At 39.5% G+C, this 23,336-nt stretch overlaps 1 protein-coding gene and 1 long non-coding RNA gene across 3 annotated transcripts in view; one reads left to right on the forward strand and one right to left on the reverse strand.

Moving 5' to 3' along the window:
* LOC116183263 (uncharacterized) overlaps window positions 1-8,873 on the reverse strand; it is a 28,509-nt gene extending 19,636 nt beyond the window's left edge. Inside the window, exons 1-3 of the long non-coding RNA XR_014953451.1 lie at window positions 8,725-8,873; window positions 2,245-2,386; window positions 1,339-1,526 (exon numbers count right to left, since the gene is read on the reverse strand). This is a non-coding gene — a long non-coding RNA (uncharacterized LOC116183263). The remainder of the gene's footprint in view (window positions 1-1,338; window positions 1,527-2,244; window positions 2,387-8,724) is intronic.
* Window positions 8,522-19,329, forward strand: MAL2 (mal, T cell differentiation protein 2). 2 transcript variants are annotated; one of them, XM_085573964.1, is made up of 5 exons: window positions 8,531-8,755; window positions 10,821-10,991; window positions 14,993-15,151; window positions 15,885-15,970; window positions 17,472-19,329. In XM_085573964.1, exons 1-4 carry the CDS (start codon window positions 8,621-8,623, stop codon window positions 15,924-15,926), a joined length of 507 nt encoding a protein of 168 aa, XP_085430090.1. In that variant the 5' UTR covers window positions 8,531-8,620; the 3' UTR covers window positions 15,927-15,970; window positions 17,472-19,329. The 2 variants fall into 2 exon arrangements, with proteins under 2 accessions (XP_021402077.1, XP_085430090.1); XM_021546402.4 differs by lacking the exon at window positions 15,885-15,970 and having other exon boundaries at window positions 8,522-8,755.
* Window positions 19,330-23,336: the final 4,007 nt, after the last annotated feature.

Below are 23,336 nucleotides of genomic sequence, written 5' to 3' on the forward strand. Positions count from 1 at the left end.
AAAATAAAACACCTAGAGAAATAGATTTCCAGATTCTTGACCACAGCCACAAGAATATGTAGGCATCTCTATGTAGTTTTACATACAGTCTTAAAAAGTACATTGGAATTGTAGTTCAGCTGGCTGAAATGGTTATTGAGATGAAATTTGACACCATGTGTCATGACAAAAATACTAAATGTGTTAGAGGGAGGGATTAACATGGTTATTTGGAAAGCATTGCTCTAGATTGTCTTGATTTAATAGGTTTTCATGTGTACAGAAGCCATAAATTACTATTACTTTTTTTTTATCCTTCTTTTATTATTTATTAAAGTCATACATAAACTACTCAACATGGGGAAAAAAGAATGGGCAAGATCAAAGTAGTAGCTTAATCTGTATTTCATCTATGCTTTTGTAGCAAGGGAGAACAGCAAATTGTAAAAGAATTTTTGCCTACCTGCTGTGTGCAGTGTGCCCAGCTAAAGCTCCAGGCCCCACCCACTCCTGGCCTGGAAATGTTGCTCCATGCAGATCTTTCAACATAGGGTGGAAAAGTTTCAATTGATTTTTAGGTGGGTGGGACGAGGAAGTCACATCACTCCCTTCTGCAGACAGCAGCAGCAGCCTACTGAAGCACAGTGGCTGACCACACAGAGCTGTCAGAGCCTGGGCAGTGTGTGTGAACCTGTGCATTTTGAGTTCTGAATCCCTAAGGCCCTTAGTGCTGTACCTCAGCATCCCTGGTGCCATATCTGTGCTTGAATCCCACCAAAATCCTGTGCTTTATCTTTATCTGCAGACTTGCAGATGCTGGAGGAGTCAAGGAACTGTAGCTTCTCATTAGTATGAGGCAGTACATCATGTATGTATCTGCAGAGCCATGACCTCAAATGATGCAAATTCATTATATGTCCTCTTTTTTTGTCACATTTTTCATAACTTATGTGTTTTGCAAAACAAATGTAACTTTAAAAAAGTAGTCGGATGTCTATCATTACTTTGGTTTTATTGATGTGGACATAGTTTAAACATAACAAGTCCTAAAAAATGTAAGTAATATGTTTTTGAAAGCAGATTTCAGTGATTAATCCCCTGTTCATCTTTTTCCTCTTACTAGATGCTGCAAGTTTTTCTGTCTTTTTAACTTCTCAGCAGTAATTGTCTAGCAAGAGATGTTAATATCCCCAGCTTCATACAACAGAAATATTTATATCAGTTTCCCACAACATTAACAGAGTGCATGGAACACTCTATGTGGAGGGTGGAAGAAGTCACAATAATGTTCAGTTAATCAGTAGAAGATTAAGTAAAACATTGTAGAAAAATGTAAATACAGATTTAGCAGATGCTTACCATATGAGCTGACGGATTTATTTCCCACTCTGAGCTAATTTCTAGGTCTTGAAAAGGCTTTAAAGTTTGTCAGAGAACATCTAAAATGTTTTCAGTAGGTCCAAAAAGAAATTTCAATTCAATAGCTCAGGAATACCAGAGCTTTCTGCAAGTCCATGTTTGCAGGAGAGAGAGAACTTTCTCAGGACCTGAAGAAGCAGAAATACATTTTATGCAAAACCAAGGACAAAGCAGACACAAGTGATTCCTATGATCTATATCCAGATACCTACTAAAATACAAAACAAATTGTTCATCAAATGATGCTATTGCTTTCCTGTTTGTAATGGAGGGTCTAGTCAGATACACATAGGCACTTGATCAGCTGAATCCAGCCTGGTTTCTTTCACTGTGCACCAGAAACCCAAAAAGACTTTTTGTGAGGTTAGGCATTTCTTTTTGAGTATAGCTAGATGTAGAGATGTATGAGCATATTAGTCCTGTACAACAAATTACATCTTCAAAGCACCCTATAAACACTAACTACACTGCAATTATACTATCCTATTAGTAAAGTAATGCACAGAATACTGACCTATTTATTCTTTTGCTATTATGTAAAATTAATGAGCTGTGTTTTTTGACCTCTGATTCATCCTTCTTCCAAATACCTGTGGATTAAAATTTAAACTACTTAAATAACTCCACAAAACTACTGGTAGGCAGCAAAAGGCAAGGCTATTCAAGTTTTTGAAATGCACTGCTACAGACTGTAAGCACTCCAAAGGATATGTGAACATAAGGTCCCATTCCAAATCAAATTCCAGGGTAGAAAAATAATTTTGTTTAAAGGTGTAGGTAGTCTACTTAAAATTTGTTTGGTTTTATTCTTTAATTACTGCCTTGTAAATAAATTACAAAACTTACCTGGTAGCAAATTCATCATCCCTTTCTCTCACCCCATCCACACATCTGAGAACAATGTGCAAGTCCACTGTCAGGAGTTATTCATTGTAGTGGATGAAAACACTCTCTACATAGGAGAAGCATGTGCACAAGCATGTCCATCCTGAAAGATGTCAGGAATTATGCGTGTGAATTGTAACACTGATAAAGCCAGACACTAATGAATACAAGAAATCATCAGCAACTGTGAATGAAATATTCACATGTGAATGAAATAAAATACTCATGTGGCTGTCACATTAAAAATCGTAGAGGGAAAGTGAGATAGTTTTTAACTTATTTTTCATAGTCTAAACTACATCTTAGCAGAGTTTGACTCAACATGAGGATAGCACAAACCACCTCACCTTCCTTGATGATGTGTAAGCTAAACCTGCCAGCAGAACCACAGATTGTTTTCTATCCAGAAATTGCATACATACTGTTTGTAACACTTATTTCTTCATGAAGGACGTCAGGCCAACAGGAATGCAGTTTAACTGGTTTAGGATTTATGAAAGAAAGAAAAAAAAAAACCAAACCCAAACCTATTTGCTTTCCTGTGAAACAAAACCTACTTAATCAAATACTTATACTTACAAAAACATTGTGAAAGAATCTGAGGTGAGGTTCAATAGGAACTAAATAGCTGAGATGGGCCTGCAGAAATATATTCACAGTAATTCCCTGAAATGAAGTAATTATTCTCATGTGTTATGGTAATTTCTGATGTAGCTTCAGCACCTGATGGCTCAGAAAGAGTCACTGTTTGGAACTTGCCATCACTATCAGGACTGGATTTTGGAGGATCTGAGCACATAAGCAGGCAGCACTGCTCAACCTGACATATGAAAATCAAGCATTAGAAGGAAGGTTCATGTTCTGTAAGGGGCATCCAGCTCCTGAAAATACCTGACTGTCCTACAGAGTTTATCATTGCAGAGAGAGGATGGGCAAACTCAAAATCTAAAGTTCAAGGTTAGAGGACATTATTTGTGCTTACTCTAAGTAAAAAAACAAAAAAAACCCACCAAAAACCCCCAAACAAACCCAAAAACAAAACAAACAAAAAAACCCCACAAAACCAAACCAAAACAAACAAACAAAAAAAAACCACCCCAAACCCCCCCCCCAAAAAAAAAACAAGAGAGAAGCAACAGGATGTTTAAAGGTGCAGAAGCATGGCTCAGACCACCTGAAGGTTTCTAGAAGCTGTATCAGCATTTCTTATCTTAAAGAAAAATCCCAATAATAGTTTTCTATCTATCATTTAAAAAAGTAAAAATGTCCATGTACTGTACATAAAGAAGCTAGAATGTGGCAGTGTATCTGACTCATGAGTTTTGTGTTTATTTTTAAACTGTTCTGCTAGTACTGAAATGTATTAATTTTGTGAACACCAGAGGCACCTGGATGCTTGGAGACAGTTTTGAAATTATGGATAATCAGTAAAAAGATTATAGGTCTGCCAGTGTTTCAGTAGCTGAAGAGCTCCCTCAGCCTTAGAACTCCAGTAGTTACTGTAAGTAACAACAGATTTAATTAGAATATGACCCTGCTGTTTTAAGCAATCTGAAACTAACAAAAAATACAGAAGTTATGATTCCCTTAATTATGACTATACTTACATACAAAGAGCTCTTTAACATCCTACTAACAGTCATCAGGTAAGTCCTAATTATGTGTATACATTATAACACTGATAAATCCTTTTTATTACAAATAAACTCAGAGTGCTTTGAAATCTATAAACTCAGTCCTTTTGCAGCAGCATTTTTATGCCATTTCAAACCATTACAGTTCTTTTTTATACAATCATATTTTAATGTCTCCATGCTTCTACTTCCTGAATTTAGTCATCACAAAATAAAGTCACCATTGTCTTTTGCCTAATTATCCTTTGCCTTCTATTGGATTTTTAGCCAGGATTTTGCTCAATAAAAAAACCAGTCCCCAAAAGGCAAACAAACTGCAGCTGAGGAAACTTCCTGAAAGCACAGATAGTTCATGAAAACAATGGATACCTACTGCTGCCCTACGTGCTGCCAGCACGTTATGAGCAAAGGTTCTTACATCCAAGTCTTGAGTGCCGACAGAGTGAGCAGAGGCCTGTGCTACCAGCAGTACCAAAGGCACGGGTCTGTGCTGCATCTGCAAAGGCAGCACTTGGCACAGCCTCCTTCAGCCCCCCTGCAACCAGCTCAACTGGTCCTCTTTTATACCATGAAGCTGGAAGGGGACAGGATAAAAAAATGTATTGCTGCTGTGCAGTCTGTGCACTGTTTTCCCTGGGCAATTCTGTCCTAAACAATCAGTGCTATTTACTCATCCCTCATCTCCAACAATATCATGCTCCCAGTTTGTACTTCTGAGACTTTAACACTCTCTTCTGAGGACAATCCATGCAAACCATTTTTCCTGGCTCACCTATGCCAAGAACAGAACACTTGACTTCTTGAGACATTTTCCCATTAGGTAACTTGGCTTTGCTCTGCCATGTCCCTCTCTACCCACCTTGCCTCCTGTACCATCTCAGGTCAGGATCTTCCTCTTTGCTATTAAGAGATTCTGCATTTTTACTTTTGCTGCACCCTTACACAGCTAAAAGGAATTTCTTAAAGTAAATAAAAGGAAAATTGGCCCTTGGCATGCTATACTGTATTGCTAGAGACCAGCAGTGCCACCAAGTCAAAAATGAACCGCTGGTAAGCTTAGGAACATGGAAACAATGTTATGAGAACAGGTGAGGAACCTCAGCCTGACCTCCCTAACACCAGCTGACTCCAGCAGGGTCCCTGGCTCTGTGCCAGCCTCCAGCTGTGTGGTGCCTGTGTGAAGGGATCCTCAAACACCCCTAACCAGCCAGCAAAGGATTCCCTGCTTCAAAGGGCACCCTGAGAGCCAAAGCAGACAGGAAAATGCCTTTCATCCCATGGCTCTGGGCACGGAAGACACTTCTGCAGGAAGAGGCCATGTCCAAAGTACCACCATAGCATTATGAGCCAGCCAGAAAATGCTGCTGAGAGCAGCTCTGAGACTGCTTGAAGCTGCTCCAGGGACTGGTTTGGTAACCAGCCATCCCTGGCACTGGTGGACCAAACAGGTGGCACATTTATCTTCATCTCCTCAGCACACATCCCAAGCTCAGTTTAACTGGATTAAGTGAGAAATTTCAACAGTTGTTTTCCTCTTGGTGCAAGAAGGGGCAACATGCATTCACAAACTTGGCCCTGCTTGTTAAAAAAATTAAAACTGTTGCACTGCCTCACAAGAAACCTCAACAATGTGGTGGTATTTGCACACTAATTCATAATATGCATAGATCCAACCATGATCCTGAAGTTCTGTTACCACTTACTAAATACACTACAACAAATGATGCTAAAGGCATTCCTTATCATTCATCTTATGCAAGCCAGTTTTATGCCAATTTAATTTCACTGGCTAAGGGGTAATGACCCCAGAGTTTGTACCAGTGTGAGATCAGAATCCTGTATGAAATTTCCAGGAGCATGCTAAATTATTTCATCCATAAACAAAAAGCCTGTGTTGCATGATCAACTCCAGGCTTTCTATTTTTGATATGTAACTAACTTAGGAGAGTTTGTATTCCACATTAAGAAATAGCAGCTTTGCAAATCTAAAAGAAACACAGACAACTATTAGGGGCAACTTCCTCCAGAACAAGAAAGAAGCGGATCCTGTCTAGAAAACCTTGCCTAGTTCCACTCTGGCTTGGGGAATCTGTTTGTGCATAAACAGAGCCACAGGAAAACAGGGTTACTGTCAATTATTTGGTTTGTATTTTCCATCTCTTTGACCATTTTGGCAGACCACCCTGGTGCACTCCATAACATAGGACATGAGATAACATCTCTTCCTGAAATGCTTCTGATAACATAGATAAGGCATTAAGGACCATGAGTTCTGAAATTGGCATTACTTTCACCTGTTATCTAGTATCCTTACTAATATTCAGCTCTTCCAGAAGTATCAATGCCATACCTCACAAAAGGTAGTCTGAATCTTGCTGCATGTGACTGCTGTGTAATTTTCATATCCAGTATGATGTACACATGTACACTGCTAAACCAGCAACTGGTTTAGTAGTTCTGTGACAATGCTTCCTTTACATTAGACTGCCATAGCATTAGAACATGAAGGGAATAGAGCTTTTTACAGCTGCTTAAGAGCAATTTTTACTCCTTGTGGTTGTATAGACAGACTTTCCTACTCACAATGAATCAATATACTTCTGCCTACCTATTCACTTTGGTGGACTGGAAGCTGCATCATTACTTTACCTTCTAACATGCCAAGATGCAATTAGTTATACAAAAATGCTATTAAAAAGCAGTTAAACACAAACATGTGCTTTTGCATGGAAACTTAATCTCTTTAAAAAATCCAGTTCTTTAAAGATTCAAACAGTACATGAATCAGTATAAAAGCAATCCCACAGGGCATGCAGCACATCTTGCCTGAACACAGCAAAAATAATTTAAAGAGACACTTAATTTAAGCTTTAGGAAAAAGCAGAGAATTAGGCTTCAGGAAAAAGCACAGCCAAAAATCTACTCAGTAGATCTATACCTAATTGTGAAAGTGAAATTTGGACTTTTTTGTTAGAACCAACTAAATTTCAATAAAATAAGTGTTATAAGGAACGTGCAAGTAAAAAGAAATAGGATTTACAAGCACATGGTATGTAATCATTAGTAAAATCTAGTACTGCTAGGAGTTCACACAGATTAACTATGCAGCTAAATAATAACACTGGAAATGTTTATGACCAAGTATTATTTGTACTTCCTTTGTGTAAGATAAGGACAATCACATTTCTTGTTCTGAATCATAAACCAGCCCTGTTTTCCACTGTCTCAGACTTCTCCCTCTGCAGGGCAGTCTTAACAGATTTAGGGCCAGACTGTGACTTTTATTTGACATATGGTCTCCAGATAACAATCCCAAGAACAAACCTCCTACACCTAATCACTTATGCACAAGTATCAATCCCATTCCTTTCCAAAACAGCCAAAACAGGTCCTGTAGGCATGCACTTCCAGAGCCTTAAGTCTTTTCCTGAAGATAAAAGGATGGAACACAAGGTTCACTTTTCAAATAGGTCTAGAGGAAAAAAATAATATATCATTGGATAGGCAATGGGGTAAAGCACTCAGAAAAGAGGGGAGGCTGTGCCTTCTTCAGCCTAATGGGGATTCAATCCAGCATCTCCTACTTAAGAGTTCAAGAGGCATCCAGCTACAAGAGGCATAGAGATGAAGACAGAGCACAAGAAAGAATGTGAACTTTTGCTTCTTCCTCCTTTAGATGCCAAGATTTCAAAGCCAAGCAATCATTAATGCATTTTAAAAGCATCACAAATCTATTTGTGTACGGAATGGTATGGCAGAAACACAGATGAGTCCTGTTTTATGGTGCCAACTGCTCTCCACCTAGGGCTTGGATTGGGGTGGGGAAGACAGGCATCTCAGGATGTGGCATTTCTTGTCATCACAAAAGCATACCCGAGAAACATCATGCATCGAAAAGAAAGGAATAAGGTCTTTATACCCAAGTCAGTTCAATCTCCAGAGCAGCTACATACACTTGCATGAAACCTTCTTAAAATGTTATCTCTAAAATCGCAGCCGTATGTGTGGAGTATGAACACTGAATGGGATAACATTGGGTGAAACAGTCTTGGTCATTCCAGAGGTAGCACATCTCAGCCTAAGGCACAACGGGAGAAATAAGTGAAGTGCTGCTGGATGGCATCTCCATCTGGAGAAGATGCTTGTATAAAGAAGCATAAGAAAATAAATGGATTATAAGTAGTCTCATGAATGTATACCTTTCTCTACCCCAAAGTTTTACAAACATTTTCTACTACTTTTAATCAGTGGTACACAGTTGAGCCAGACCGAGCAATAAGAAGATACAAATGAAATGTTTTCAATATTTTGAATGGATAACCTAGTAGGCGCCTTTAAATAAAACAGTGCAACGACTCAATTTCGAAGCCCGAACATCCGTAACCAGAAGGTAAATAAAAACCTTTTGCAAGCCGGCATTGGGAAATCACGCCCGAGTCCGGCTGGCCTGATTCAGGACTCGTGAATGCGGAGCGCCGCGCTGCCGTGAAGCCGGGAGGCAGTGGCCGGACACGGCCCGAGCCCGGCTCCGGCCCCGGGCCCGGCCCCGCTCCGGGCGAGGCGCGGCGGCTGCGGGGCGGGGCCGGGCCGGGCCGGGCCGGGCCGGGGGAGGCGCGGCCGGCCCGCCCGCACCTGCGCCGCCCTCACCGCCGCCTCCTCGCCCACCTGGCCGCGCTCGGCACGGCCGCCGCCGCCGCAGCAGCATGTTGCCCAGGGGAGCCTCGTCCATGCCGCCGCCTCCCAACCCCGCTCCCTACTTCCCGCCTCCGCGGGTCACGCTGCCCTCCGGCCTGGAGATCCTGCGCACCTTCTCGGGAGCCGTCATCTTCCTGGAGATCGTGAGTGCAGGGCCGCGGTGGGGAGCGCCAGGGCCTGCCGCGCCGCTCGCCTGCCATCTTGTGAGCGGGGCAGGGGCAGGTGCGGGGCCGGGGCTCCGCCCGCCCGGCTCGCTGCCCTCGGCCGCGGCCCGCACGCAGATGGGCTTCGCGGGGCTCCCTCAGCTGTCCGGGGCTTTGAGCCACGCTCTGCTCCCGACCCGAAAAGGCACCACGGAGAGTTACACCAGGTTCTGTCTGCGCGCCTGTTGCGCGTCCTCTGCAAACTCCTACGAGCGTGCTCAATGGCACGTGTGTGTTAGACCCCGCAGGAGTACGCAGGGCTGAGGACCTTTGAGCTGAGCTTGGATATGGCGCTCTGTGGTGCCACTGATTAATGGGTGATGAAAAACAAAAAAGCTTGGTAGAACCCCTCTGACTTTATTAATTTACTCTTTCCCGTACGGTCAGAGCAGAATACTACTTGGGTCCCAGACTGTGAGCTGGGTCCCACCTCACAAGCTTTAAAATTGTACCTGAGTAAGGAGCAAGCTGAAACTCGAAACACAAGTCCGGGCACTAAATCAGGCCCAGAGGCAGTAGGGACAAAAGGTTAGTTCAGCTGGCCAACCAATTGTACTCTGACAGGCAAGCTGTTGTGGACAGGTGTAGCGTGAGGGAAGTAGCACAACAGTGGGTGCTGAGATTAGCAGTCTCTACAGTACAGTTCTAAATTTATTTTTAAGGAACCCTGCAAGTCTGCACATTGAAAATACTGAAAGCATTTAATGTGTCTCTGTTTTTTGTTTAACAGACACTTTCTGCTATCCCTTTTGTTTCCTCACTGCCCATCACTCTCTGGTCACCAAGTAACAGACTTGCACCTGCAGTCTTATGAAACTAGAGAAAGTTTGGTTCTTCACAGATAAAAAAGGAACCCTAGAGAACAACTTGAACAGTAATACATAAACCCATGGGAGCTTTGAACTGAGACTAGCAATGCATCTTTACACATGTGCTGCTGCACCAGAGAGGAACCAACTTATTTTGTAGCAGGCATCTTTTGAAAGGTATCTCTTATCCAACTGTGATACAAAAGAAAGCTATCTGAATCTGAAAATGTAACCTCTGACTTCCTGGTTTGTAAATCTGTGGAATTCAAACAGGAAAGAAGTTACTTGCGCTTGGAAATATATTTTAGTTGACACTATTCAGCAGTTTGGATTATGAATTTAAATCTTTCTGTCATAAACAAACATACTTGGAGTGAATCATAATTGTCATCTATTTATGTTTTTTTATTAAGAGGCAGGATTTGCAGGAAGAAATAGTTGTGTTCCTTAGGCCAAAAGTTGATTAAGCCAGGGAAGCCTTAGAGTGTGTAAATTCTCCATCACCATCCCTAGCACAGTGTCCCTACCACTCATTTGCCGTGAGGAGTCTGCTGAAATGAAATTGGCACTGCTGAATTCTTCTCCAAGTTATGATGATTCTGGAAACTTCTATATTTTTCTAGTCTTTACAGCATAGTTTACAACTCACCTTATTCTGTATTCTAGGTTTTTTTCTTTTGTTTTATGCTTTCTGTCCTCCTTCAGCTTGGTATTACAAATATATTGAAAAAATGGGTGTCTTTTTATCTCCTTTCTGTATCTCATCTGATTAGGACTTCAAAGCGAAACATTATGAAATTGAATCCAAAGTAGTAGAAGTACATCCTTTTTGTGCTAATTTGCGTATTTAGAGAGAGATTTGTGTGTGTGTGTACTGTGTTTTCACATTTCTTATATTTTATTCAAAATTGCAGTAAGGATAAAATTTTCAGCAGGACACAAGTCACCTGGGTTTGTAAATCCCATTTTCAAGCCTATTTTAAGAACCTTTAGGAATTTCAGAGTGGCTTTGTATTTTCACCACTTAGTGCCTATCATTTCTGAGAGGAGGACTTGGGCTCTCCGAGTACTTTTGAAGTGTTTCTTCTTGGTTTCTAAGAGTCATCTGATGATATGTAATGTGTGATATCAGTTCTTAGGCAGAAAGTACTGAGTAAAAGCTGTCCAGTTTATTCTCTGTATTCCTTTCCTTGCAGCTGTTTGGAACAATAGTCTGGATTTTGGTCGCCTCTACCCAAATTCCACTGGCACTGCTGCAGGGATGGGTAATGTTTGTGGCAGTGACGGCGTGGTTCCTCTCCATTGTCTTCCTCTCTGTGTTCCTCTTTGGTTATGCAAATAGAATTGCTGTCAACTGGAACCAGGCGGTAAGATTTTTCATTTGTTTAAGGATTCCCTTTGTTTTATAAACTGAAAATTATTTAATGAGACGTGTCGATCCTAAGTCTTGGCACCTGGCTTTCTGCTTTAGCACAAAGTTTTTTCAAACAGGAATTCAAAACCAGAAAAAGAAAGAACAAGATTACAGAGGTGGCAGAGGAAACTGTTTTATGATGGAGGCTGAAGGAGCTTTTGAAGCTGTTTAATGGAGTACACTTGTCCTCTCTGAACACATAAAATGTATGAGCAGCAGGAAGAGCACTAACTTAAAAGGTGTGGAAAGAAATTGGTTTAAATGGCCAGGAATTATTGTGCACTGGGAATCAGAAAATACTTTCTGACTATTAGAGAAGTGGTAGTAACACCTCATGAATAATGAGATGTAGAAAGATATATCAAATATTATAAAGGAAAGGATGAATTTGTGAACATGCTGTGTGATATGGTTGTCTGAGGTAGCACAGACTGGACTTCAGCACCCAGAATATCCCCTCCAGTTCCTAAGAAAGTCTACTGGTGACTTTGGGTCAATTGCTCAAAGCTAGGGCAGCAATGGTGAGTGGCTGTTAGACCTTAAAAAAGACATCATAACCTGCACTATGATATATCTTAACATCTTATTAGGAGACTTAATGTCTTCATATTTCTTAGAGGGAGTTTGGTGAGACTACAGATACAAGTATTCTTTGCTGAGCTTTTAATTTTGAAGACAGAGCCTGAATCTTGCTGTAATTAATTGTTATGGTTTGTGCCAGTAATCTCAAAGACTATAGCGTCCTGTTAAAAAAGGAAATTTTTTGTGTTAGTTTTTGCCAACCACATGGATAACTCAGGTTATTGACTGGTAATTTACAAGCTCCTTTGTTGTCATTAACTGCTTTTTACTTTGAGTTTTTAGTACTCAAGTAGTTAAGCATGAGACTATATCACACTCTCTTTATATAACTGGAAGTGAATAGTAAGAGAGGGTGTAACTGTGATCAGAGTTTTTAATTTTCAAAAAAAAAAAAAAAATTCTTCAAAAGGACTGCAACTTCTAAACCACTGAAGTATGTCTGCCTGTAACTGCTGATCACCTCCACTTTGCTCCTGGGCAGCTTAGTTTTCCTATTGACACTTCCCTTGATCATAGCTGGAATTGCAGGCTTCAGTATCAGGAACTGTGCCTGTTCAGGTAATTTATGGATAGGCCCTTAAAACAAAAGTTCTTTAAAGCAAATCATAAAGCTTATGAGTTTGGAGCTCTGATAAATCAAAGCCCATCAGTGCTAATGGACTGGATTTTATTAAAAAAAAACTTTAGCACTTTGATAGTGAATAAACATACATACTGCATCAGCTTTCCAACACAATACAGGCAATAATTAGGCTAATAATCAGTTACAATCATAGACCTTTACAGGGATTTATGCTGCAACATCCTCACAAATTATGATGCAACAAAGCCCTTGAGCATAACTGAAGTAAATTAATAGTGTCGTGGGTTTCATTGAAACTGTTTGCCAGTTTACAATCATGCATCTATTTAAGAGTTGCTGGGTAAGGACAAGGCTTTTATAGATTGAAAATGCTATACAAATTTCATCTTGTAACAATTGTGTGTGTGTTTCACATTGGCTACTTGATGCTGGCAGTTTGTTGTAAAGTTAATTTTGTCCCTTGTGTATAATAAATTTCTGGAAAATCTTCTATATCAGGAAATGGATACATGACTTTTATAAAAACTGCATCTGTAACTTTATCAAAAAAGCTGTCATAACTCAGTCAACATCTTAAATAAATGCAGAGGGAATAATTTTAACTTGGTAGCTGAAGCCCAGCCCCTTCCACCTGTCAACAAAAATAAGAGAAGACACTTTACCACTATTTTCAGGTACCCAAATGTTTTGTAAGTTGTTGACACTAAATTCTTTATCAGCACTTGACAAGTTGGGATTTTTTTACCTTCTGTTGTAAATAAATAATTAATTACTGGAAACACTAAAACTATTTGTATTGCTATAATTGCAGTCCTGGATTTAGTAATGCTTTACACTGAAAATATATCTGTTCATATTAATAGAGATATTTAAAAAATAAGATGGTACACAGTGGAAAAGATGGACCTTATGGAGCTCCATTGCTCAGTACATCAGTGTATTAAACCAGATGGTATGACAAGTACTGCCCTTTACAGCCTGACTCACAACACAATCATTTACAAAATTAGATGAGAACTAAATTATCATGCTGCTCTGATAGTGTTTTCCATCTACTTTGTGTGAGGTTTCAATGATTATACAAGTGTGGGAACAAGGGAGAGCTAGGCACTATGATAACAATTACTAAAACCCAAAAAAAGGTCCCTATAAGGTCTTGGGGATTTTGGTAAGAGAAACTGTAACCGTGTAAATGTGAAACCTTACTGATGCTACAGTGCTTCACTGTAATTGTTGCCAGAAGAAGGAAATTAGAGAGTTAGGCAGGAGAATGAAGGAGATGAAAGAGTCTCTCCTCTTTCATCTCCTTCATTCTCCTACCTAACTCTCCTGTATGCAGTCAGTCCTGATCTAAGTGGAATGGGGAACTGTAGTAGCAGCTTATATCATAACTTATCAAAACTGACTAGTGTGTGCTTTAAGTAGCTTTAGCTGCATCAAGTATGGAACAAGTAATGAGTTTGAAAAGAAGATTCTTTCAATTAAAAGAAAATCTCACATCTATGGAGAAAATGCATTTCTCCATATGTGTGTAGTGCAGCACATTCTCACTGCTCTCAGGCAGGCAGCAGGTAAGGATGTTGCACAGTAATTTCTAGTGCAGGCGAGTGCTGTCTGCTGGGCACATATCCTGGGTTCTCACTCTAGGCATACTGATAGTCCACTGCACTCGAGTGAAGTTAAAGTTGATAAAGAGCTCATTAGTACTGGAGTTAGACTGCATATCACAGGTCTCATAAAGCATACATGTACTTGCATATATCTTAAAAATTGTCTCTGTGGCTTTTGCAGACCTTCACAGGTATAGGCACAAAGTATATGTTGTGTGGATCAAAAATTGAGTGCAGTGCAAATGTCAGCTTTTCAGACTGAGTAATGGAAGGAGATGTTGGAAGAATACTTTAGACATTTTAAACTGTACTGGAACATGCCTTAGATCTTGCTGATGGAACACTGGGCTCTGAACTAGGGCCTGCAAAGGCACCAGACCTTTTATATGTGTGTTAGTAATGGAACCCAGAAATGAAAGTTAGGTGTTTACACCTTATATTCAGTTAGCATTCATCATAGAGGAAGGAATTGCCTGGAGAGGCCCAGGAGAGAAGTATATTTGAAGTAAATCCTAAAACCTGTCCACACAAGTCTTGGACATTTTATTCCACAATATCATGAAGAACTGTCAGGTTACTAACTATTGGGTAGAGCCAAGTCAGAGACAGTTGTGGAAATACCTCAATTATTGAATCTCTTTGTATTGGGACATTGGACATTTCAGTTGGGTCAAAGCTGAGTTGTTTCTGGGCATTTAGAGAAGCAAAATTTAAGCCTGGAGGGAAGATTTTTGAAGCTTTGATTATAGTTGAGAAGGGACTTAAGAGACTGCAAGATTGTTCTGTACTGCTTGAATTGTGATCAAGTTGGCCTGTATGTGTCTTCTTTTTTGTCTGTCTAAAGGGATATTTCTGTAAACACCACTAAGTTTAAGATAGTCTAAAATGTCAGCATGTGTATATAAAGGTGAGCATGTGCCTCTTAATTTGAAAGAGTATAAGATCTGGGGAGAGGGAGAGCTGCTCTTTATCACTAATAATGTTAGGGAGTTGCTTGTAATTGCAAGAAGCTGTGAAAACACATTGAGGTTAAACTGTCAGATGGACTCAACACTGCTTATCTCAAGTTAGTGCTATCAGTTCTTGTTTCATGTTTCAGTGTTGGATTTCCTTTATACTGAGATGAGAAGAATTAGATATGTATTTGAGCCCAGACTAATTCTGTTATTTGCTTTTTAGGATTTTATTTTCCATGGAGCTACTTTTGTCTTTTATTTTGGAGCATTTCTACTGCAAGCAGCAACTACGTCTCTGCATTACTTTCCCCGCAAATTCAACTCCACCACACAAGAGACAATTCTAAGTGGTCGTGAATATAACATAAGCATAGCAGCCTCGGTATGTGTTCTGTATATTTGTATCAGGGGAGCAGAAGTCTGTAGCAAGCACTTGTAGCCAGCTATTCAACTTGGGAATTTAACAGCAAACTGGAATAGAAAGAGGAGCTGTGAGAGAAAGAATTGCCTTTGACAGCAGCAAGTAGTGTCTAACCAGAAACATGCAAAAATATTGGTACAAGATAATGCTTATGGAATAGCTACTTACTCTTCAGTATAGAGTTCATACTCTTCACTGTAGTGTTTTAAATGTATGATCATTATAGCTTATAATTTTTAGACAAGGTGTTTTGTAAAAACAGTTTTGGTTATTAGAAGAAAAAGAACAACTGAGCCTTTATCAAGGGATATGGTATGAAATTTATACCTGTGCTGAAAATTTCAGTTGCTTTTTTTATACCATTTAGATAGTCCTGAACATGCCATGGAGATAAAAAAATTTGGACCAGGTCTTTGTGAGGCTCATATGTGTACTTACTACATCAGGACCCTGCTGTCTCTTACTGCAATTATTAGAGTGCTTTTCTTGATAGCCTAAGCCCAGACTGCATTTTTCTCACTGTAGTTGCATCATCACTGAATCAATGTTTTTAGTGATGTGGGTGTGCGTAGCTGAATCGGCAAATATATCAGACTTTAGTTTTTATCCCGGCTGGACCCTTCAGGGATGAGTAGAGGTGTGTCAGGCTTAATTTTAAAAACTGAAACCACTGCTCTTAATTTTTTATCCACAGATTTTCATACCAAGGAACTGTATATATTTATTAAGCTTCTAAGCCCTGTGTGGTTGTTTGTGGTCCTTGAGAGCAACTTTTGCACAGTAAGCACTTTCAGTTCATCTTAACATAAAAAGAGATGGACTAGAGGTGTAAGGTTGAGACTCTGTCTGCAAGAGCAGAACAGAAAGGAGGAGCCTTTAGCTTTAGCAAGCCAGGCCCTGAAGAGGTGAAGTGGGTATGTCAGTGTCCCAAAGCCAGAGTTCCTCACATCACCCAGTAACACACTCGAGCACATCTGGCACAAGGACAGAGGTGGTGGTCCAGCTGTGCCTGAACGAAGGGAGGTTCTTTATACTAAGCAAGTATCTTAAATTCTACCCCTAAGTGTACCTCTTCAGTCCTAGTTTAGAGTGTTCAGATCCTACTGAATATATGGTCACTGCAGTCATTTTGTCTGGCAACAGAATACTGGGCACTCCAAGAAACCACTCTAATGGTTCTTCCACACAAATTTTTTAAGGGAGAATTCAGTTCTTCAAGCCCCTCAAATCCCTGTCAAGATAGAGGAAGAGAATATGCTTTTGTAACTTGCTCCAGTATCTTAATTAAGAGTAGCTGGAAAGCAGTGAATGAGATAAATGTAGTCTTTGCATTTTTTTGCAGAAGTGTATATTTGGGAAGTCAAAACATACAGAAAAAAAATTTGAACCTTTAAAATATGTCATTAAAACAGTCTTGTCAGCCACATGACAAAAAAAAAAAAAAGGTTGCTAGCATTCTTTCTTTTAAGATGACATTTATATATCATGGTTAGAAATATATATGTTCATTTTAACAGGTGATGGTTCTATGGTATAGCATTTATTCAAAACTTAAAGCAAAGGATGATTGAATTGGTATATTTAAAAAGACAGTTTTCATTGTTATCACAGGACAATATGAGAAATGTTTTTTTTTCAGAAATTAAGTTTCTCATTTCCTCTGTCCAGTGTACATTACATATTTACTTTCATTATGGCATGACCTTCAGTTCAAATCTGTCCAACTCAATTCTTAAGCAGGAGCAACTTCCCTGGCATTGCCTGGGAAGTTGTTCTAATGGCTGGATGTCTGGTCAAGGAGGCCAGATTGGAGTTATTTCTGTGTTTCTGCAAGTAAAAGATTTCTGCTGTTTAGAAGGATGTCTTCTTTGATGTTTGCTGAGGTAAAGGCATTGTTGGAAACATCTGAGATTGATGTTTGATCAGTCTAGATAAGAGATCTGAAATACACAGAGTACATACCCATATTTACTTTCACCATAACTTATGCAGAAATTATATTTCATATTATATTTCTAAATGTCTGCTGAATCAAGCAAGTGAAAAGTAGTAACAGGAGGTAAATGGGTAGTAAAAGTAGTAAAATGGGGTTATAACAAAGAAGTTCCCAAGAAAACTTCAGAGAATCCCAAACCTATCTTTACCTTATTAAGCATTTTGACTGGGAGAGGTACGTTTTTGAATTACTTGTGTTCCTGTATTAATTTAGAATAGAAAAATATTGTAGAACAATATGTTTGATTCACTTTTTTCTTTTTTTTTTTCTCTGCTCCTCCTCTAGATTTTTGCCTTTGCAACAGCTATTTGTTATGGTTGCAGCACAGCCCTGGCATTAAGGAGATGGAGGCTAAATAACAGCTGAAGAGAGGTTAATGTTCACGTGTTCCACTTCAGATCAAATTAAGTGCTACTTGTCTGTTTTACTGTAATTTAATTCTAAAAAGACTTTTTTTTTTCTGCTCAAAATCTTCTTTAAATGCAAGTAACCCCTAATCAGGATTTCTTCAACAGAAGAAAAAGTTTCTATCTCTTCCATTTCTGATAATTACTTTTACAGTGTACTTTGTAAGGTATTAGAGAGTTTAGAGGTAAAGAGATATGTCATTAGAAGAAAACAGAACTCCAGTGCTACACCAGAAGGGGAAGAAAATGGAAACCAAGCCAAGATGTTAACTGCACAGGCAGCTAAAAAGCTCCCCCCTTGTTAAGACTTGGGATTAAGGGCTTTGCAGTGTTGCAGTGCACTCCACACAGGTAGAGCCTTGAGGCTCCTGGGAGAGTCACGGGTGTTCTGTGTGGTGTGCTGCCCTTTGCATGATCAGAGCCCAAGCTGACTTTGAAATTTCAACTTAGTATATATATGTTATTAACTTTGATGTACAGAGAAAATATTTTAAGAAACCATCCGGTGACATCTTTTTATACTCTCTTTAGCTATGTCTGGTTAGGGTCACCTGAGCCTTAAAGCTTACTGTGTTCCATACTATGACAACTGGGACTTCCAATCAGTCATTTATTAGTTTTAGGAATTTAGCTTAATCAGATCTATTTATACTACAAAACAAAACACTGCATTTTTGTTATGTGTGTATATACATGGTATATTTTTGTTTAACAGGCATTTTTGCACTGTTTAACTTTGTTGGAGTACAGCTTTGTTCTTGCCACTTCAAGTGCTGCATTTGTTAGGTATTATGTGAGTCACTATCATTTGAATGGAATGTTACCAAATAGTGAATAATGTCTGACCTCAATTCTTGCAGTGTGTTATTTGTTGCATTCTAAAGCTGCAATGTTGTAAAGGTGTTCTTATTTGGACAGATGCCTATACAACATCTTGCTGAAAGCAGTGGGATGCAAAACGGTCTGTCCACTATGGAGTTTGCTTTTCACATGAATGAAGTTTAATTGAGCCTCCTGGTGTATGATGACATGCAATATTATATACAGGAAATTGATTTAGCAAAACTAAACTATAGCATTGTGCTCTGCTCCCTGAGACTCATGTCATTTTGCACATGGTGAATGAAGCTTTTTGTTAATTTGCTAGTAAATAATTTTTGCTTTTGTGAATAGTGCCAAAAAGATAATCTGGGACAATAAAGGCTCCCTGTCATTTGTAAAACAACTTGTTCACTACAGCTTGCCAGTGCACCTGATTATTCTGCAGAGACCCGCAGTGGTTGCATAAGGGAAGACAGGATTTCCTTCATTCCCAGGCCTACTCACTCTCCTTGAGCCAACAAGGGTGTCTGCCATGGAGGTTACTTTATCAAACTCATCAGGTACAAGGATCTCTGAGGGGCAGCCACCCTCAGCAGTGCCCTGCTGACCCAGGGCAGGTTCTTGTGGGTGGCAGAGCAGTGAGGAGCACCCTTTTGCCTATGGAACCACTTGGTCGTCCTGAATTACTACAATGGGACATTGTCATATGTCTTGTTTTCTAAGATTTTGTACTCTGCCTGATTTTTTTTTCCCCTAATTCTCTCATTGCATTGAAAATTTTTGTGAACATTTTATCTAGAGTCATATACTTTTAAAAATATTTCATATTGTACAAAATACATTTACACTGGAGTATATGGATGAAAGTATAAAACAAAGACTTATGCTAAGCAGCATTAAAGTTACTTAATATATTTATGGCAGTGGTCTGGTTATTAATTTTGTCTTTGGAAAGTATCAAAAAAACTACCTTGGTAGTCTGACTCACCTGATAGTAGACATACAAAATTGAGGCTAAGATTCCATGAGAAGGCATAGTTGCACTGGGGCTAGATCCACATATTCTAAATTAGTGTCACTGCTGCTTTGCCATTGTGTGGATATTGGTGAGAAGAGTAAAGTCACTGTTTCAACATTCAATGTTTTAAACAGATGCTGATCTTTGCTTTGGTTTCTCCTGTGTCCTGCAACCTAGCTGTGCCCTGCACACCCCTGTGCACGCCACAGCTGCAGTCTCTGCAGCAGTGAGATTGTGGAGGGCAGATCTTAATGCTTTGCATACTTAAACCTACAGAATATGAATCCTTCACATGGAGTCAATTAAAAAGCTGTCCAAGCTTAGTTGGCATTTGTATCTAACCTCCAAATTGAAACCTGAGGTGTAAAACCCTTGATTGGTGAGTGCTATTCAGGTCTCTTAATCTACTGGTGGAAGTCCAGATAGCAGAGTGTGGTTAGCGTAGCATGGAAACTGTTTGCGTAGTGAGAAAAGACTGAACTTTCCCTCTTAAGTATCAAAGGCAAACAAAGGACAGAGAAGAGATAAAGGTAAAAACTACAGTAATGAAGAACAACTTTTACAGCTAAAATGGAGTGAAAGAATAGAATTTTTGTGTTAGTAAAGACAGAGTTTTTCTGTACTTTGAGGAAGATCTATGCACAATCAAACTGGGATATGCAATTATGTTCTTTCAGGAAAAAAAAAAAGGAAAAAAGTCAATAGTTAATTTTTATTGCTTTATACTGGGAGCTAAAAAAGTAGGTGTGACTTAGAAATGGTATGTGCTTGCTGGATGTGTGCAAATACTGATATGAGTATAATATATAATCCTTGTGATAGGTATTCCAGGGAAAATGTGCAAGCTGGTTCTAAAAAATCTTTCTTCCTTGTGAGAAAATTCCTCCAAGCCTATGACCTTCAAGGACACAACCTTAGACCTCACCAAAGAATGGAAGGCATGGCAGGGGGGACACAGGGTGATAATTTATCTCCATTCATTTAAGATGAAAGGAACAAGACCACAGATGCCTAATAGTGTTTTCATCAAACATCTCTTTTTGATGTGAAGCTGCAGTGCAGCCCTATCTAAGGTACCATGCAGGTTCCTATTCTTAGAAAATATTTAATGGTGTTTTGGATAGAGAAGGAGACTTTCCTCCAGAGGGTGCAGAGATAAGCAACAGTTATTGCAGTTATTCTCTCTCTAAAGAGAAGTGAAAGTGCACATGTTAGAAAGCTAAAATTTTGTTAGAATTTTGGCAGAAAATAGGCACAGCACTGAAGTCCTGACTTTGCTTCTGCCTTGCTAAATGTCTGGAAATAACCCAAAGTGACACAGGTCCTGCAGGATTATTGATATGCACAGGATTAATCTGTTCAGTTTCTCATGATTTCTCTGGCTGTGTGTACCTGTTATAATTCCTGATGTGAGTAAAGTTGTGCTACTGTAAAGTGTGTCCTTAAAACACATCTGTAAAGCACAGCTTTTAAAAGATAGAGGCAGAACCAGTGACTACACAAACCTGTGCCCTTCATAAAAATAGAAGAAAAACCACTGGATAATCACTAGACCTGTGTTGTCTCTTTCACTTCCAAAGTCAGATGACAGTGCTGACTCCTGTTGAACTTCCTCTAATTGTTGCCATTTTGCATTTGCTTTATAACCTTAAAGAATTTTGACATTTATAATTTCACCATCTGTATTTCAAAAAATAAGAGAGCTTAAACCTTTAAAAACTTGTTTGTCCCATTTTTATCTAAACACTGTGAAATTGGTCTTTGAACAAAAATATCCTGATGCATTTCATGTTCTTCTGCCAGGAGGAGCTAAGTTGCACAGAAAGGCTCCCCAGGTTTGTGTCCAAAGATAACAGTGAACCATTAGTTCTCAGACTGAGATGCAAAGAGAATATTGCTCTTTTCAGTCTTACGAAAAGAAAAACTTGAAAGTGAGAGCATGTTGTCTTTCTTAGCTGTATTTGTACAACTGGTCATGACACAGTAGTCTTTGTTTAGACATAAAACCAGAAAGAAAGAAAAAAACAAAACAAAATAAAAAACAAAACAGAAGAAAAAGCAGATCTGATGTACTAAAATTAGTAAGCAGAAATGGAAAGTATTTAAATTTTTTTTACAAAGCTGAATTCAGCACGATTGTTTTCTTTTCTCCCACCTTCTTTTGCTCAATTTTGGTGTTTATTTAAACACCCTTATAACCTGACCAGCTCAGAATTTACTGTATTTATCCTCAAGGTGCTCCTGTAAAGAAGGCAAGTGCTGTTCCCATTTCACAGGTGGAAAACCTGGATGCAGAGGCACTGAAGAACAACTTGCTTGCCAGAGGCCTCTCTCAGGAGATCTGTGGAGCAGGAGGAGGAAACCTGGTTTCTCAAGTGAGTTTCTTGGTGCCTTGTTGCCTTGCCCAGTGCTGCCCACTTTGGGCTGGAAGGAAGCACTGTAGTGTGGCTCCTGTGTGACCTGACTTCACTCCTGTCTCAGTCATGGTGGTGTTACTCTGGCAATGAGTCACATGGGGTTAAAAGGTAGAATGATTGTTTGTGGAGGATTTTGAGTCAAAGGGAGGTTTAAAATGCCAAATCAGCATTCCTAACTTCAACATTATAGTTTCTGGATGTTCTAACAAATTTTGGTTATCCGATTGTAAGTAGACATGGAGTTCCTGTTTGAGGTGCTGATCTACCCTCTGCATCTTAAGAGAGGATAAAAGTCCTCAGGAACCTGTGGTTTCTGATGCTTCCAACTGTATGACATGTTTGAGCCTTAAATTCTTGGTGCTAGCAAAACATTACCTGCCTGGAACCTGCCAGGACACAGTACCTTTCAGTTCAGAAACCTGAGCTAAGTTTTGGCAACTAACCTGTCATGTTATCTTTCAAGGGAACATGATCAAACCAGGTTATGTCTAGGTGTGGTTTTAACATGTCTTGCCATGGGATAGTTGCAAATGGCAGTAAATATTCTGGAGAGTGTGGACAGTATATTCATACACTTGTGTCCAGATGCTGTGCCTGGCTATGGAAAAGCTCTTAAGCAAGGACTGAACACTACAGGGTTCAATTATGGTTGCAACATTATTAGTAATCTTAAAAGAACTACTGCAGATTTTAATCTCATCCAAACACCTTTTCCTGGTCGTCTCAGCAAGGTGTGGTTTCTGTCATTGGACCAGTGCTGTGACATAAGAAACAGCAGATCAGAACAAATCTGAGAAAAGCTCTGCATAACTTGAAAAGCATCATAGAATAGTTTGGCTTTGGAAGAGATCTTAGAGGTTCTGCACTACTGCTGCAAAGCTGGGACCTCCCACAGTGTGTTGCCCTGTACAGAGGTGCTGGGACTTCCCAGTGATCTGATTGCCTTCTTGAGCAGTTCTACTTGCAGTGCCACCAATGATTGGCTTTTAACATCACTTTGTTACAAGTGGTCTGGGTTCAATGAGCTTTACCAAACAAACTAATGAGGCAAAAAGTGGTTTATTTCCATAGAAAATAGAAGTGTGGAAGATTTGCTGACTCATGTTTTGTCCCACACAGGGATCACAGCCACCTTTTTTCATTATTATTTTGAAAGTGCAAAACATACTTTAGCATAACTTAATAATGTCATTAATGATATCACAGGTCTTACTACTCACAAACTTCATGGCCTGGAAGTATTTCCAGACTCCTGGGTCCAGATGAACACCCCAGCATCCCTATGCCTCTGTAAGACCTAAAACAGCCTCTTCCTTTTTCCCTGCCTCTTACCCATTTTTGGAAAGCAAAAAGAGAGCTGCAGCATGATCTAGACAGGCTGGACAACTCAAAAAACTAATGTGCAAGTCCTCATACTTGTATAGAATAATCTGAGATAGACTTGATCTACCCACAGCAGTGACAGCTGTTCTGGGCCAAGTCCAAG

Source organism: Lonchura striata, chromosome 2 (genome assembly GCF_050655825.1).
Source record: "Lonchura striata isolate lonStrDom1 chromosome 2, ASM5065582v1, whole genome shotgun sequence".
NCBI lineage: Eukaryota > Metazoa > Chordata > Aves > Passeriformes > Estrildidae > Lonchura > Lonchura striata.